Source organism: Convolutriloba macropyga, unplaced genomic scaffold (assembly GCF_964194025.1).
Source record: "Convolutriloba macropyga unplaced genomic scaffold, txConMacr16.3 SCAFFOLD_12_1, whole genome shotgun sequence".
NCBI classification, from domain to species: Eukaryota; Metazoa; Xenacoelomorpha; order Acoela; family Convolutidae; genus Convolutriloba; species Convolutriloba macropyga.
Genome location: NW_027449655.1, coordinates 167,451 through 185,315, shown reverse-complemented (window position 1 = coordinate 185,315; position 17,865 = coordinate 167,451). Strand labels below are relative to the sequence as shown.

At 36.4% G+C, this 17,865-nt stretch overlaps 1 protein-coding gene across 1 annotated transcript; it reads left to right on the top strand.

Annotated features, from left to right (window-relative positions):
- The first annotated feature begins 4,527 nt into the window (after window positions 1–4,527).
- LOC142355223 (uncharacterized) lies at window positions 4,528–17,566 on the top strand. The gene is made up of 5 exons (XM_075407454.1): window positions 4,528–4,585; window positions 9,923–10,013; window positions 13,259–13,460; window positions 14,439–14,550; window positions 17,225–17,566. Exons 1-5 carry the CDS (start codon window positions 4,528–4,530, stop codon window positions 17,404–17,406), a joined length of 645 nt encoding a protein of 214 aa, XP_075263569.1. The 3' UTR covers window positions 17,407–17,566.
- Window positions 17,567–17,865: the final 299 nt, after the last annotated feature.

The window sequence follows — 17,865 nt, the reverse complement described above, 5'->3', positions numbered from 1 at the left end:
GCAGAGTAGCAGTACAATGGTCCCAATCTTCTCACTTGATCCGCAAAATGCTTTAAGCAATGTACATTGATTGTTTCGATTCTCTCATTTCCAGAAAGAAATGAAACTATCTCTTCGCAAAAACTGTGCGGCAGTTCATCCGCTTTTTTAACGTTATTTTCTGAACTTGAATCAAAAAGCAATCGACTTGCAAACACCTATTTTGACAGATGATAATACAGTAGTTGCGAAATGTTATCTCTGAAACGGATCGGACTTATAAAAAAGAACCAATTGAAGAACTCGTTTGCTTTGAACTGAGCAATTTCATCAAGTGGTCTAATTTTTCGAGAATAGGACACAAGTTCTCGCGGACAAGTCAAGTTTGAAACAACAATACTCATTTTAATTTTCTCCGTACTTGATAAACTTTTAAAGCATAGGCGCAAAAGATCTGGAAAAACACCCAACAAAACGCAGTGCATATAATCAATGGGAGCCGAAAGTGGTAAACCATCAATTAAACTGGAAAATGCACTTCGTCCTTTTACGCCAACAACGTTATAAACGGCATTCGCATCAAACGTTTCGGCCAAAAACACGTGTTTTTTATGAAGCTCAGGCTCTCGTATCACACCATGCATATTAAATGGATAATACGCGTGAGTTTTGCCAATTGTTATGCCAGGAGCCGTGCAATAATGAAATCCGTAATACCCATTAAATTTAAACATATTTAGTAGATGGCTCTTTGCGCCAAGATCACATACAAGCAGACGCACCTTAATTTCCACCATATAAACTGAATGACTGATTTTGTCGATCACTTCAACAGACGAGAGCAGCTCGCCTTTCAACAATTGAACTACTGTGTTCCACTCTGTATATGTTCCACCAACGGACAAAGCCGCTAGAACAATGTTTTTCTGTGAAATTCTTAGACGTGGAGGCAAGTCTGCGATCTGAATCCAGACATGCCACAGCTCTTTTTTCATCGTTGATTTTTTAATGTTGACGCCGTCGGAAAAGAAAATCAAACTTGTTACTAACTTTTTAGCGCTGTTCTCTTCAACAAACGGGAAAACATTGCTATTAAGATCTGAATGAGGCGCTTTCTTACGATCACAAGCGTAGTTAAAAATAGTTTGCAAGTATTTGTCGACAATATCACGTAGTTGGAATCTAAAGTTCATCGCACATAATGATGTTTTCTCGCCTTTTTGAAGCTTCCGTGTGTTATCCTGAAAATTTTGTTTCACCTTTTTATTTGCGTATAACCAGAAGGAAAGGAGTTATCAGTTGGCAGTAAAGATTTTATTAAGGAATGAAGGGACAAAAAGCATTCGTCAGACAAGCTATAGCGCGTACAAAATAACTCGGTTAAAGCAGTTGCGTCGTTGACAGAAACATCACTGCCATCGTACAGTCTTTTAGACAAGGAGAATTGTGTCGTCTCATTCTTTAGTGAAGAACTAGGTTCTGACGAATCGTTGTCATTTAAACACACGTCGGCATCCTTAATTGCAGATGAACCAGCTGGACAGTAGACTGCTTTGTCTAACAGCTCCTTTATTTCACCGTCAGCAGAATTTTTTTCGGTCTCCAATTCTTCATCTGTTGATAAATCATTAGTTGTCTCAAATTCTTCTTCCGTTGAGAAGTCATTACTTGATTGCGAAATTGAACTTACTTCATCATTACGAAATAACGGCAATGAAGGGGAACGCTCGCAAAATTCGCTAAAGTGATCTAATTTTTCCGGCGAATTACCACAACTTAATGGACTGCAAGCAGCGGCATTGTAAATCTCAACTAACTCACGGCCTCTAACTCTTCTCTTCTTTTGTTGTGGTGGATTAGCTTCGTGACATATAGGACTTTCAAACAATTGGCTCTCATTATTATCCAACTCATATTCAGCTACTTCATTTATCAAGTCATCAATAAGCATAGCAAACACACTATTCAAGTTTCCATTTTCCCTAATTTTAGAAGTTCTACAAAGGCAACTGTTCTTCTCAAAAATTTCCGCACCATATTTGACAAACAACTCTTCGCCTGGGTTTATGCGACGCTTAATGCACAATTGAACAATACCACAATCACTGGAAAAATCATAATCACAGTTGGGCTCACAATCTGAGTTTACAAACCGAATTGGTCCCAAAAGCAAAAACTGTTCATCAGTTCGCTCTGATGACATAATAGACAAGTCAGTAACCGCTCCATCAGGTACGACAGCAACAAAGCCCAATGGATTTCGTCTCAGTATTGAAGATGGTTTCAAAACATTGCTACCCCTGTATATGAGTCGATAGCCACCGAACTGATTGTGAACTATTTCAAAATTCGGTGAAAGATTTTTGTAAGCGTTCGATACAGTTTCGAACATATCTCTCCATTTTATTTCGTTCTTCAATTTTCTTTTAAAACTACTTTCACGCATAGGCGTAACTGCTTTCATTGCTGGACGGTCTGCTGTCTCAATTAATCTTTGAACGGCGAAACCATCGCATTGTGCCAAAACCGACCAATCTAGTTTTCTGGCTTGCATCATTTCTGTAAAATGTGTATTATTTTATAATGTTCATCACACAAACTCTGAATTCCTCTTCGACAAAAAAAATTAGGCTAAGAAAAAATCAAAAGGTTTATAAAACAATAAATGATTACAGTTGCCTTTAAACGTCGTCAAAAAATTTAAAGTTTGTAAGTTTTAATTCAGGTTCCAAGAAACAACATCAAGCAAATAATGAAAAAGCAATAACGCTCGACTGAACACAAAATTAAGTGAGAACAAAAGTATGAATCAAGACATCATCAAAAATTTGAAACAAACAAAACAATACGTAACATGGAACAGAAGCACCGAAAGCAGAAAAGCGTTTAAAGCAATTACTTCTAGGCATGAATAATCCGAATACAAAAAGTACATACAACAGTATGCTAACACGAAACAGAAGTTTTACTGACGGCTTAAACCATACTTGCGTTTGTACTCGCTAGTTTTTCTAAAGCTCAAAGGGAATTTCCATCTGATTTTTCTTCAACTAATACTGCGCATCCTCATTGTAGCTTTCATTTATTTGTTGCGAACCATACGTTTCTCTGACTACCGCATACGTTTCTCTGACTACCGAATTTCGTCTTTCGATGGACTTTATCTCATTTGCCTTATTTTTGAGGCTGACTTTAGCCAGCTCATACATATGAACCCATTTTTCCTCAAACTTCAGTCGAAACAAGTCTAAATAATAAAAAAATGTTGACACTCTTCTACCATCCTGGTGATAATCATCAACGCAATTCAGGTGCTACTCTTGCAATCCGGCGTGTTTTTTCTTAAAGTACACTGATTAAAAAAGTTCCTAAAGCTCCTCTAGATATTTCAAAAAAAGAAAAAAGCTTACCCTTGAAAAGTTTTTTTCTGACCGGAGAAAAATCTGTCCTTTGCATTACTCCTTCTTTTTGTTTTGATTTTGGTGACAACATGTGTTCTTTTATCTCCTCAGTGTACCACAGTTGCTTGCAAGCATTTCGTCCAATCAACTGCGGGGTAGAACCGGTGACCGTCGCTAAGTCACTTCCTTTTCCTGGACCTTTTGGCATTAGGAGTAGTGGAGTGTATCTCTTAAAAACTTTCTGCTTTGGGCAGCAGTACCCCAACCTCTGCTGTCTAAAAATTTTGGAAAAAAATCATTTTTTGTAAAGACTTGGCAGAGAAAAAGCAGTTAAAAAATTTGCTTAAGCTTTCCTAAAGTTTGTATAAGACCAAGCAACAGGTTTACTTAAATTAGTTGACTTTTCAAAAAAAGTTGCAAAATTTATACTAACAAGTTGCTTTACAGAATTGGTTGAAATTTGAATCTCGCGATAGTTCCGTTTGGACAATGATTTCAATTCCGGCTTGAGTTCACTCATACAGTTGATAATTTTATCCGCAGCCTCTATCATTTTGTCCGCCGCTGCTTTAATAGCATCTGTGGCTTCTCGGTCTACTCTCCGATAGTTCATATCACTAACTTCACTTGGGTTTATTGTTCTGGCTCGCTTCACTTTTTTGAAGTTCCCCGGTGTAGACAAACTTATCGCTACTTTTTGCGTCTGAGCTTTTTCGCAACCGTTTGAAGAGGCCGGCTGAAAAAGTTAAAATTTTGAACCTCGACTCATTAAAAAAACTCTTAGGCAAATTTTAACCTGATTTTCAACTATGGCACTGCAATTTGGCTCCTCAATTTCTCGGTTGTCCGGCAATTCGCTCAGTGTTCGTGAAACATCCTCAGGGTCAAGCAGGACAAAAGGTTGCGGACTTTTTTCATCGCCTTCGTTTTGTTCTGATTCCTGTGAAAAGTTTTCTTCTGAGGCTACAGCATCTACAACCTCAAGTTTTTGACGTGCTCCTTGAGAAAATTTGTTTTGGCTCAACAAAATTTGATCGACGTCTTCATACACAGTCAAATTAGGGTCTACGGGTACATTAATAAGTGGCTGAAAGCTAGTGTTCCCGTCAGCTTCCTTTATTTGAACGCAAGCTTCTTTCAAGCGTTCATGACAGAACTCTTCATGGCCAATGGCAAGAACTTCCGCAGTCCAGATGTAGGATTTTGTAAGGGGATTCTTTTTAACCCACCTTATGCCTACATATTGCTCCTCCTGAAAGTGTATTTTTCAAAAATCTGATTTCTATCTAAATTAATTTTTCATTTAGGAAAAAAATCTCACTTTCACATAGAGTCGCTCACGAATTTCCATGCACACACTATCACTCCTTGACCACACTACACTACACTTGAAGTCTTCAAAATACACCAGCCAGTACTTGTGTAGTAGTTGTTGCTTAGTAATTTTTAACGCATCTGCTGCCAAATTTCTATCGGTGGCGTCCATGCCTCGAGTACTTCTCTGAGGAAGTCTGTTTTCATTGGACTGTAAAAAATAAGAGCACATTAAAAACAAAACTAGCACTAAAAACATAGCAGCAGATTGCCGGAATAGCTGTGAAATAGACTTGCGCGCCGTATAATGGAGATAGAAAGAGACTGATATAAATTTAAAAATTTATCGACGGCGCTGAAAAAGCAAATGTAAAAAAGATTCAGCGATGAATTAATACAGATGGTAAAAAAATCATGGCTCAGAAACCTTTTCATTAGAGAACTCTATTACACATACGACTCCAACCGCATAACTACTCGCTTGTTCGCTCTACTTCCTGTTTCGACATGACCAAAATCATTACTCGCATTTGACTACAAAAATTATGAAAATGTGTTGACGGATCTTTAAAACATAGCTGGCAGATTGCTAGAAATTAGCCGCAATAGGTTTGTAGATCTGTAGTCTAAAACATAACGGCAGATTGCCGGGAAAGAGCCACGATAGACGCTTGTGGCCTTCCATGAATTGAAACAACTAAAGAAATAAGATAGACAGATCGACCAGCAGTCTTTTTATAGACCGCTTAGACTTTTTGGGATCGATTCCGTCTCTCAATTTTATGACACATACGGTCTATAAGTGAAAAGCCCTAAAGAGTTTTTGGATCTTTTCCGTTTTTGTGCCACCCCCTCCCCCAGTACGTTATGCTCCCCCAATTACAGAACATGTGTCATTACACGGTAAATCATAACATAAAATTATTGCACGTGATGCCAATAATATGAACCCACTAAGCTTGGGGGGCACAAACAGAAAAGATCCCAGTTTTTTTTTAAAAATTAGTATTCGAAATCAAGAAATCAAGAATCTAATACTCAAGAATTAGGGCATATAAGTTTGCAACAACTTAGAGGTACACTATTGATCTTAAAAAAGATGTTCATAAAATTTAAAGTCCCATAAGTGAGTTCAGAAGTCATTTTTATAGTGAAGTAAGTCACGCAAGTGACCAAAAGCAGAAATGACGTCACGAACACAAGTTTTGCGTCTTTCACATTATAGCCCCCCCATGAAAATATAGCCCCCCATTATGGTATAATTACCACGATTGGGGGGCTATAGGATATCTGACCACTAAGCGGGGGGATGGGGCTATAATTGGAAAGACCCGAATAATTGACATCTCATTTCATCAATACCAGATTATTTCACCTCGCTTAACTTCATTAAAATTTTTCCGACTGGATGCAAAACGTCAAACAAATGTAGAAACCTACTTGATATGTAAAAACTATTAAGTCTAACTGGCGTGCTTGGAACTCTCTAAAGGGGAAAAACTTGGACCAATTCTCTGATTCAAAAAGTGTCATACTGTGTATGAAAACTGAATTTAAATGCAACAAGGCGGCTCGTTAATGTGCGTTCGCACATGATGTTCCGACCCGAGTTCATCTACATTTTTGACTTAATTGTCAACCAAATGAAGAGATAAGAAAAATATATGTTTGAAATTTTTTTAAAAAAATGCTACAAAATGGGGGGCTATAATGGGAAAGACCCCAAATTTTAATTGCAAAGCAATAGAAGTCACTGAAGTCAATTCCAAGAAGAAAAAAAACCTATGCTATAAAACCGTAAAAAAGGCAGACAAATGAATCGTCTTTTCACTGAAGGCTGATATGTTATATTTTGATTAAAAATCTGTATTAGTTGTTCCTGCCTCTATTAGCTGCTCTCAAATAACCTTCATTTAGAGAGACAGACACCCATTCGACCTAATCTCTTCGAATAAAAGTAAGTAAAAGTCAATTTCAAAATGAGGGCGTCATTTTTTAGAGTGAGGTAAGTCAGGCGTGACCAAAAAATTAACCACGCAAATGAACAAAAAAACTCGCTCCTTTAAGATCAAAAAATGACGTTACGCACGCACTTCAAATGAAATTGCATGAACGAATGAACAAAAAGCAGATTTGAAGTGGCTGTGACGCCATATGGTCGTAACAAAGATCGCGACGACGAAAAAAAAACAAGAGAAGTCCAATAATAGCCCCAGCTATCACTATGCGGCTATTAAAAAAGACTGCGCACCAATACAATTTAAATCCCTTGAATTGGAAAAACCAAAAGAAGGCCAATAACAGCCCTGCGGTTATTAATCAAAGTTGCAATATGTGGACCTCAAATGATTAATTAGTTTACATTCATAATCTCAAAATCCGCAGATAATTTAGTATTCTTGCACCTATTATTGCTCAGAATAAAACGCCCTCAAGATCCCTAGCTTTCTCCGCTCTCATATTAGCATGCTCTTCAAAAATTTCAGAAAACTTTTCCTTTTTACACGTTTTATCTCAAATTTTTCCCCCAAGACATTGCATTGATGAATGAGAGATGAAAACTGCACTATCTCTCTAAACCTATGTGGAGGAAAGGTCTACATTAACCCCGGGTACTGTTTGCATTATTATTATTGGTTTAAGCATAATTGGATATCTCAGAGTAAAATTGAGACCAAAAAATGCTGCTGCATACGGCACTGTTAACAGGCTATGACGAAATTTGAACTGACATAGAAAAAACAGAAATTTGAACTGACATAGAAATTTGAACAGCATAGAAAAAAAACAGAAATTTGAACTGACATAGAAACTCGGTTAAAGCTAATTAATTTTGGAGCGGCTTCTTTGTGATACAACAGAAGATCAATGCCAATATACGTAGTACTTATTTATAACCAATCTGGGTCCATTAAATAGAGAAAACGTATTATAAATTTAAAAAACAAAAGCTTCTTATGCTGTAAATCAACACACACTATTAAACACACACACACTATTAAACACACACACACTGTAAATCAAAAGCAGATATTGGTTAAAAATACTGTTGACTTACACTTGCAGCTTCTATCATAACATTATCGTCTTCATTTTCAATACCTTCCTCAAGGAAAACTCCTTGCCGACTTGGACCCGAGTTCGTTTTTCCGAATTTGGCATTTTCGTTCGGTACTGTAACAATACGTTGTTTATTGTTTGAATAAATTGTGGAACCTCGTAATATTTTCGCGCCTTGAGACATATCTGACGATCAAATGAAAACACAACGTGATTGGTAACTCAGAATGATCAGAATTATATAGAAATACATTTATTGATCTGAATTATGAGACAATGGAACCTCCTCCCCACCTCTCCCAATACCCTCTCACTTATAAAAATAACTGGCCCATTCTTGTCACGTGAACACTGTTTTCACCAGACCATGTGAAGAAATTAATGAGTTTAATATGTTAGACAAGGACAAAAGTGCAAGAACTCTCCCAACCTCAAACCCCCCCCCCCCCCGCCGCCAAACTACAACAATTCTCCCCCAACTACAAGACCCCCCCAACTACAAGAACAATCCCCTCCAACTACAAAAGAACTCTCCCCCTCCCCAACTTCAATAACTCTCCCCCTCCCCAACTACAATAACTACCCCCCCCCACTTTCAGAACTAAGGATTTGAAGTTGGGGACACCTTGTTCCTTTTCTAGGACATTATTCAGACCCAGTCGGTGACATTCGAGACTATCTGCATAAGCTCAGCCCATCCATGAAGTCTGTGAAACAGCATGGACTAGGGTTGTTCGACAGGTGAACTACGAGTAAACGTTGCCATCGAATTGGGAGGTGTTGCAGGTTAATCTGTTACCACCAAACGGTTCATACCAAAGGTTTTAAATGAATTACGCATGGGGGCAATTTCGGTAGACCCGCGGAAGCTGGGAGGGGGGGGGGCGGGGGGAGAGCTGGGCCAAGATGGGGGGGGGGGGGAGAGGGGTCCGGTGGGTGCATTGCTGGCATCGGGTGCTGAAATTGGAACCAGTGTTCTTGTTTGGTTGCGTTTCTTTTCTGTTTTTAGACATTTTGAAGCTCAAGGGGGGTGGCCATTTTGAATTTAGCCAAACATGTGAGTTCTTCGAAAATTTTATTTTTCGATTTGCTACTATGAACAGAATGGTTACACTGTTATACACCATGCACAGAATGTTTGTTAACCATGTCTGATATTAGTCCTGGCCAGCACTTGATCAGTAAGGTTTCTTTCATGTTCATATCTACAGCAGTTTTGGCACTGACTGATATTAATCTGCGCAGACTAAACACGAAATTAAAACTTGAGAAACAATGAGCCAGTCCTGTTTAAAATTGGGATGTCATGTAACAGTGCTTAGGAGCACTGTAAGGTAAGTACGGGAATTGTGCTAGCTAATTTTTTCAAAGAGCTCGTTTATGTTTAAAGGGTTGCATACTTCATTCTAAGTCAATATTTATGAGACCAGAAAAGTTGGAATACCCAGGTTGAGGTCCCAGAAAGAAAGCCGACAATTACAGACCCAGATGAACGCAAGACGGGATTGTCGTGCGTTCAAATTTATAGAGTCTGGAAACAGGGAAAAACGCACGAAAGTCTGATCACAAACGCACGAACCTAGGTAATTCTAAGCATTACGAAACACAGCCCGTATCAAATTAAATGGAAAATTTGGTCATTTTTACCTCCTTATTTCCTTATCCTTATTTCCGTAACCTTATCTCAGTTCATTTGAAAAGGTATTACAATGAGTGATATTGCTAAAAAGTGACAACTATACTATATCACAGAGGTTTAGCTTCTGACCTTCACCTTGAACAAGAACCAACCAAATCCAACACAATTTAAACAAAATTATGGAGTTTAACAGCTGTAACCCCTCCCCCCACCCCCCACCCCCCTCATTTTCTAGCCTTCTCTTTTTTATACAGTTTTCATTTATGAGAATACAAAACTCGAGCCAAATTGTGTTTGAAAACACTTCGGCGCTACTCTATGGTCCTCTCGACTTTATAATAGTCTCGGACTTATCGTGTTTTCGACTTTATATCAATTCATTGCTGCCCTTTCCCGTTTGCTGCTTGATTTTTGCGTGGCGCAGATGTTATTCTCAGCTTTAGCTCGACCAAAATCATAAGTCGGAGGAAAGGTCTTTTCATGAGTCTGTCTTTTTTCCTCAAAGTAAGTTTTTCCATTTTTGTTTTAGCCCATCAGCTAGTATTGGAGGTTGGCGATTTCTCAAACGCAACGTCTGGACGAGATATTTACAGTATCGAAGAAATCTACATGCCCAACAAGTTAGATTATTCCTCTTTTCATTAACAAAATTTCAAGTATTCATTTCTCATAATTATTTTCTGATGTCTTTTGAAAAAGATTTTAAAATATACAAAACTCGCTGGCAAAAAAATTCTTTTTTTACCGCTTTGAATTCCAGACATCCCTTTAATTTTATTTTGAAGCCAAGTGAAATTAGTTCACTCGAAGCACCTTTTTTCAATTTCTCATTTGAGCTTTGTCTAGTTGTCAATTTAAATGAGATTGTATTGGCTTGTAAGTTCTGTCTGTTTGAGACGCAGATGGATTTCAAAACTAACCTTTTGTTTTTAATGTCAAAGTCTGTTTTTTTGTAAGTTTTTATCAATTGCAAAGAATACTGCAAAAAATTTATAGCGAGTTTTTAGATCAACAGTAAGTTTTATGATTTTTTATTATGAAAAAACAATTCAGATATCCAATGAATTGGAAAAATAGAGTTTTGGTTTCAACTGAAATACTCGCAAACCATAAAATCCAATTCAGCAGTTTACAATTGAGACGCTACTTTTAAATTTCTTACCAAATTCAATCATTAATTTGTTTATGAAAAACGGTTCCAAAAACATTTTGACCTGCCGCAGAGGAAGAGCGTCTTTAATACAGGTGAAGAAAGTTCAATTGAACTCCTCTACTTTTTAGATATATCTTGATGTTGATTGCAGCCCTAACTTCTATTTTAATTTGTGTTTTTCGCCATTCTTTAAGATTTGAAAGATTTGAGAAAAATTTTTAACCCAAACACTTCAACCGAAAAGAACAAAAAACGCAGTAAATTGACAATGGAATAGTTATTCAATAATCAGGACATTATGTATACGTAGATGTGTCTTTATGTGGCTCAGATTATCTATAAACAATCTTTAAAACTTGCTTCCAAAGCTCGAAATTGATTTTTTTTTTAAAAAAAAGAATACTAACAGCCACAACATTTCAACATGAACTATTTTTATTTCCACAGGAAAATGGGTCAAACAAAAAGTGTTATCTACTATTCCGTATTCTCTCAACTCTTACACTTCAATTAAAGTTTGATTTAAATTTATAGCTGAAACCAAAATTTCTTTCGGTCTTTCAGAATCAAAACTAGTGAGAGAATGAAAAATAACAAGCACTGATTTTATGTTACATAAGTAGGTTAAAAAAAATTGCGTCTAAATCTTTAAGACATACGGAGCTTTAGAAACGCATGATTTAGCCACTCATCTGAAAAAAAATCAAAAATGTCAAAATGTATTGTTGCCAAACGAAACCATTATCTGCTGGATTTTTTTTAACCGATGAATACAATTGCTAATTGGATAGATATTGTGATGAAAACAATTTTAAAAAGGTTTATCTATTCTTAATTGCAGTTGTAACTGTTTTTAGTGTAGTTTCACATAATGGATTGCATTAGTTAACTTTTTGTCGCATAATACTGCCGTTGGCATTTAATTTTATCTCATTAAAATCAAAAGAACTCTGATTGAATTTTTTCTACTAGGTAGCTCCTTTTACTGCAAATTACGGGTTATATTTGTACAGCACAATTGTTTCTGGATAAAAACAATATGAAAAACTATTCATATAATTATAAATCAAATAGAATTTGAAAGTTATATTAAAAACTATTCTTATATATATTTTTTTAAAAACAAACAGGTGAGACAAACATTTCAAAATTTAGAGCAAAGGGTTTGAATCTGCCCTATGACATGCGTTTCGCGTCTTGTATCTCTTCCGACAACAAACGAAACAATTAATAACTAATAATCTTGAACTACAGGTCAAAAACAGTCCCAATTTAAAGAAAACATAGTTGAAAAAAGATATTTCGAGATTTTTATACAACGCTCAAACTTCATATCAGAAAATAAAATTTAGGTTTTTTACGGCTCTTCACATTGAATGTCGGATGACGAAAATCTGGTCTTTTTTCAAGCAAATTCTCATTTAAATCAGTCAATAAGTTAAAGGAACAACCAGAAAAGAGGGAACAATTAACAAAAGCCCGAATCTTAAAATAAATATGGGTTCTGTGTTTCTAGCAACTATTGTGTGAGTTTCACCTTTTTGGTCATTTTCAACTGGGAAACGGCTATAATTTTATTGCAAATTCCAGAAAATCGTCACACCTGAAAATGATATATTATGACAATTTTTGTTGATTTTTAATTTTATCTTTTGAAGTCATGCGATAAAATCTTAGGTCCGATTGTTATCCAAGAACCCATAAAATAATCTGATGTGTATCATTGCTTTGATTTTATATTTTACATAAAAAAAACAAAAAAATGCTCGTGGATTTTAACGTTTGACAAAAATTAGTGAACGCTGTTGTTTTTGACTATTCTTTCTTCAATTTTGAAAAACTTTGGGTTGGAACTGCACGTAAAGTATAAATTAAGACTAACTCTGCACTCAGTGAAAGCTTTGAATCAGTACTGCATCCGAGCTCTGATCATGTGAATTTTAGACCGGCACATCTTGAATCAAAGGGCCGCCGCCATTTAAATGGCCACAGAAATCATTTCATAGAGAGTAAAAAAAAATTTCTATATTTTTCATTTATTTCAATCACGGCCACTCTTTCCTGTTTATTGAAAAAAGAACTGATTTCCTAGTGAAACTTTAAAAAAAACTGACTTTTTGAGCAACTCAAGATTCAAATTGCCTCTTTCTCCTCCTTTTGCATCACTGGCTGGGGAACGGCATTGGCGGAGTTAAAAAAATAACAAAAGATCCAATTGAAAAAAAAACACTCAAAAATAAATCTCACAAAATGCGAACAAGAACAGCTAAAACAAGAACATTTTTTCTAGACAAATTAGACCAACGATTGTTTTTGGATTAGTCAGCACATTTGGTTTTCATTTGTTTTGGCTGCCAAAAACACTCAAATTTTTCCCGTATCTAAAAGCAAGCAAATTTCTTTTAAGATTTAGAATCCGGGCGAAATTTTCATTTCGGCTTTGTACTCTGCTTAACAAACAGTAATCTGCTTCATAGTGTTCTTTAAGACAATAGCATCCTGTTTTAATTTTTGCAGGGATTAATGTCTTGTAAGATTTTTGCAAGAATCATGCAAGTTTTGAATCATCTTGCAATATTCTTGCAAGATTTTCGTCCGCTCTTCACTAGGGATTACAGTTATTTTTCTACCCCAATATAATAACTAATTTAATAGCATGCCACGCAATTTCTGTGAGTTTTTCTGGATTTTCTCAGCTTGTACTTTTTTTAGCTTTTTTGTGTGGAAAGTGCCGATGAATGACATTGCCCTGGTTAGAACAACTGTCCCCATCAGAAAGGCCTTTGATTTCGCCCTTCCTATCTGTTCACGCAAGACTGCTCCTGAGGACCTGAGGGGTGTAATTCTGGCGGCCGTTGGCATGGGTTCGATTCTACCTCCGAGTCAGGAGCCAGAGTATCCAGCTGAGCTGCAAGTATGATTTTCTTGGGCATAATTGCGACAGTCATGTCAGTTTTTGAGGAGAAAAATGGGTGCGACTTCGGAAAAAATGCTCAGCTGACATCCCCCCCCCCCGCGAACACACACACACAGACATACACACACACGCACACCTCAACCTATATTTCATTAGGTCGTTTTATAAGATCTTAATTTTGAGGCCTCGTCTAGCCTTTTTTGTTAATCAGGATTAATGTTGACATTTCTAACTCGGTTATCATCATTATGTTTGATTAAGGGTCAATTATCTCAATTAGTGGATGCCCAATTCGATTCAAGATGTTCTTCTTGTAAGAATTTTGCAAGATCTTCCAAGATTAATATTATTTTGCAAGATTTTCTTGCAAGAATAATATCCTCATGCAAGATCTCAAGATCTTGCACTATTAGCATAGATTTGCAGATTTTCTTGCTTCCTAAACCTACCCTAAACAAAAAAAGCGCTTAAAAAGTCTCCGAAATCTTTACTATCCTAGTTTTGAAAAAAAGACCGTTTATATCCTAGTCTTTTGTTGTTGAACTCAGGAAAGCAGATAAACAGATAAATTAAAAAAAAAACGAAACAATAAAAAAATTAACATCCTCCTGCAAGATCTTGAAAGATTAAAAAACTGTCTCAACTAGGGTGAAAAAAACTTAAATTTTTACATTGATATTTTCAATTATTCATCATAATTTGCACAAATAGTTGGGGCCAGTGTCAAAGATTCATCAAAAAATGCACGAATTGGTGTAATTTTCGCTCCTAAAAAACTTCTGGTCTCCCTTCCCCCTACCCCAACTTAGCGGTCATATAAAATGTACTCCCCTGGAGAGGCACTGAATTCATGTAATTTCAATGGGGGCAGGCTATATTGAGAATTAACCCAAATAACTCAGCTGATTTTTATCTCGAATATTACAAACTGAATACTGGTCCTAAATCTTTTATCTGTATTGAAACGTGTTACAGGAGGCACCTTTTGTGCAAGTTTTGTACGAGCTGGACTCAAACTCGAAGCCTCAACTGTGTCGAGAAGATCTGATATGCACAACACCAATTCATCCAGATTCTGTTATCTCAGGTTTTATAATAATTTTTGAAATTTTTCTGACTAATCGTTGTTCCATTTAGACCCATTTTTAAGCTTCATTACCCTAGATCATTTAAAACTATATCTTGCGTGAATGAATGGCAGACAGGGACTAGACCCGGGCCAACCTCTCCTAGCAACCAGACCCAAGAGCCATATATACACTCCATACAAAATTTTCGTTGCATGATCTCACCATTGTTGCCAAGTTGTTCGTAAAATTTTTTTTCGGGTTTCAGGGATTCCATGGAATGGATGGCATAAACGTACAAAGTAGACATCAATGATTATTTTTTTCTGTCTTCTAAGCTATTTTGAAGCTATTTTCTAAGCTATGAAATATTTGATACAGTAGGCAATCCTTGAAGGCACAATTGGTCGAAAAGCACAACAATTTGTCTTTCATTTGTCAGTTTTGTTGTGTTGGAAGTCTATCCAATCTATCACTCTGTTAAAATGATGAAAAAACTGGCTGCGACATTGAATTTCAGGCACGTTACTTGACAAGTTTGCATCAAAATTTGTGTCACAAGTTCAACATTTTAAAAGTGGTGACTCGAACAAACCTCCGATACAAATCCGGTGATCACACCAGGCGCATTCTCTGAAACAACTAATAACTGTTTTTACTGCTCCTATTCGTCGAGATTTTGTTAAACAAAATAGCTCAAATTTAAAGAGATTGCAAATTTTTAATGAGTGATAATATGTTACTCACAGGTGAATGCTCACTGAATGTGCAGCTCAAATATATTGGTAAATTCATACAGGAAACTCATTGTATTTATATGGCTCTCTATATTAATGGAAAAAAACTTGATTACTGAAAATTACGTTATTTAAAATTGGTTTTTCATCGCTGAAAAATGTTTGAGATTTTCTTGGGAATTTAAAAAAAAATCATAGACTTCAAATGAAATTAAAACAGATAAAGAAAACTTTTAAAGACTTTTGAAGAATTGCGCTCGAGTTCAGCTCTGATTAGACCGTAAGAGAATTTGAAAAAGCCTTTGATAGGAAGAATGGGAAAAAAATGGTTTTATGTTTGTCATAGAAGCTCACAGTGGACAGTTTTTCAAAAATTGATTTGTTTCTCTGCAGATTTGATATTAAATTTCTAAAAGAAAAGCTTAAAACTTCTTCCAAAATTTTGCAAACTTTAGATTGGGTTTATCTACCAGGCAAAATTACCAATGGTAGTTTACTGACAATCTGGACGAACAACAGAATTTGAAAATGAATCCATGTTTTTTTCTTAAATTTAACAAAAAAAATTGAGACTAGTCATAAAAAAGTTAACCCTACATCAAAAGTGATATCAAAGCCATCAATGACATCCAGCTAAGCTGAAAAACTTTTAACACCACTTTTTTAATATAAAGCAAAACGTTTCTCTGCGCTTTTCTGTGTTCTGCAGCTTGAACCAACATACTTTTTAGTTTTCCGTTCTTCGGTGCATTAGTGTTAGTGTTTTAGAGTTTTTATTGTTTCGGCGGCTAGTTTCTCTTTTAATGTTTGGTGCCTCTAGCTGTTAAATAAGCCAAAAAAATCAGCAAGCACCATCTTTACGATCGCCTCTCTAATAAAGTGCTTTCAAAGGTTCGACTCCATTCTTATCTTGCAACAACCTTATGATAATAAGATTTTCATCTTGCAAAATTTTTGACAGTCTTTGGCGTTTATCTTGCAAGAAAATTACCTGCTTCAGTTTTCTGCCTCAAATTTCTCGCCTATCTGATAGTTCTCTTTTAAGGTCCTGCAAAAGGTTCCCAGGAGATCTTGGACGGTAGCCGTCGATAATAGACTAACCCAGTCGGCTTCAAATGGTTATCTTGCCAGATCTTGCCAGCTTCTGGCAGAATCTTGAAGCCGATACATGGCCTTGCACGATTTTCTTCCAGAATCTTGCAAGACTTGCGAGATAATCATTCGTTTTGCAAGTATCTTGCATGATTAGCATTGATCTTGCGAATATGCAAAAATTGGACCATGTGCGAGCAGGACCAGCGTGAGAGGAGTACGTTTTTTGTACTATAATTTTCGCGTGATTGTTAAGATTTACAACCAATACAGCATCAGTTTCTTGTTTTTTTCGCAAAATAAAAATAAGACTTTTTTATGGGAATATAAATGGTGAAATGAGAAAACAGGTGCATAAATTATAGTAACAAACAATAATTTGACAAAGTTTATTTTTTTGAGAGAAACAGAAGTAACTTCGAATTTTTAGATTGAAAAATGTAAATGTGGCAATCTGGGGAAACCGAAGATATAATTCAATTTTTTGAAAGTTATTTGTGCTTTTAAAGCTCAACAGAGACGTAACAGTTTTAACAGCTGGCTGAAATTAAGTTGTTCAACAAAAAGGCTTTTATCTGGTTATTTTGCTGCAAAAAAATCACGAAACTATATCAAGGACATTTTCTGCACAAAGTGAAATATAGTGCGCCTGTAACAACCAATCATAGTGCAACTCGACGGAAACGAACTCCCAAGGATCTTGCAAGATAACCACTCATCTTGCAAGATCTTGCAAAATTGCCGTCATCTTGCAGGATCTTGAAAGATAACCATTTTTGTAAGAATGTTGCCCGAGTTTGCAACATCTGATGTCCACCAAGGTAAGATTAATTAATATTCTTTCGAATTTTTTTAAAAATTTTAGTTATGGACGACGGCGGTCCTCTGGTTAAATTCAAGTGCGGCACCATTGAACCAGAGTGCCTTTACGGAGTTGCCAGTTTTTCAAACAAAGCCAACAACGTCGCAAAAAGAAGAGACAGTTACTTTGCAAGTGCTGTGCACTTCAGGGGCTGGATATATGAAGCTATTGTACGATATATGTGAACAGAAGTCAGATATCGGACCCAAATCAAACCTTTTTCCACTTTTCAAGCTACGACCTGGCTGATCAGATTTGGTGCTACTATAATCACAATTTATTGGCCGGCATCTTGTTTTCTTCGTTGATCTTTTCCACAGCCTCCCTCCGCCATCAAGAATTGGAAACCCCCCCGAAATGGCACGCGTGTCATTACAGCAACTAATTATGTAAAAATATGGCCTTAGAGCTCAGGAGTTGCAAATAATATTCACCCACTAATCTGGGTGGGGGGGGAGGTGTTGGGGGTGGGGTGAAGAAATGGAAATTAGTATTTTTCGCCCTTACCCGTTTTGTAACTGATCGTCTCGTTAGATTCCTTGATAAACTTCTAAGTATACAATTATAAACACAAGTTCTGAAGGTTAAAACTTACAAATTAAATAGAATTTTTATTGGACGAATCGGATTCGGATCAGTGCCAA

Coding starts and splice junctions, on each gene's coding strand:
- LOC142355223 (XM_075407454.1), top strand. CDS start 4,528: ATGACAGAACTCTTCATGGCCAATGGCAAGAACTTCCGCAGTCCAGAT. Junction 4,586..9,922: donor CAGTCCAGATGTAGGATTTT/GTAAGGGGATTC, acceptor TTTTTGTTTTAG/CCCATCAGCTAGTATTGGAG. Junction 10,014..13,258: donor GAAATCTACATGCCCAACAA/GTTAGATTATTC, acceptor TACTTTTTTTAG/CTTTTTTGTGTGGAAAGTGC.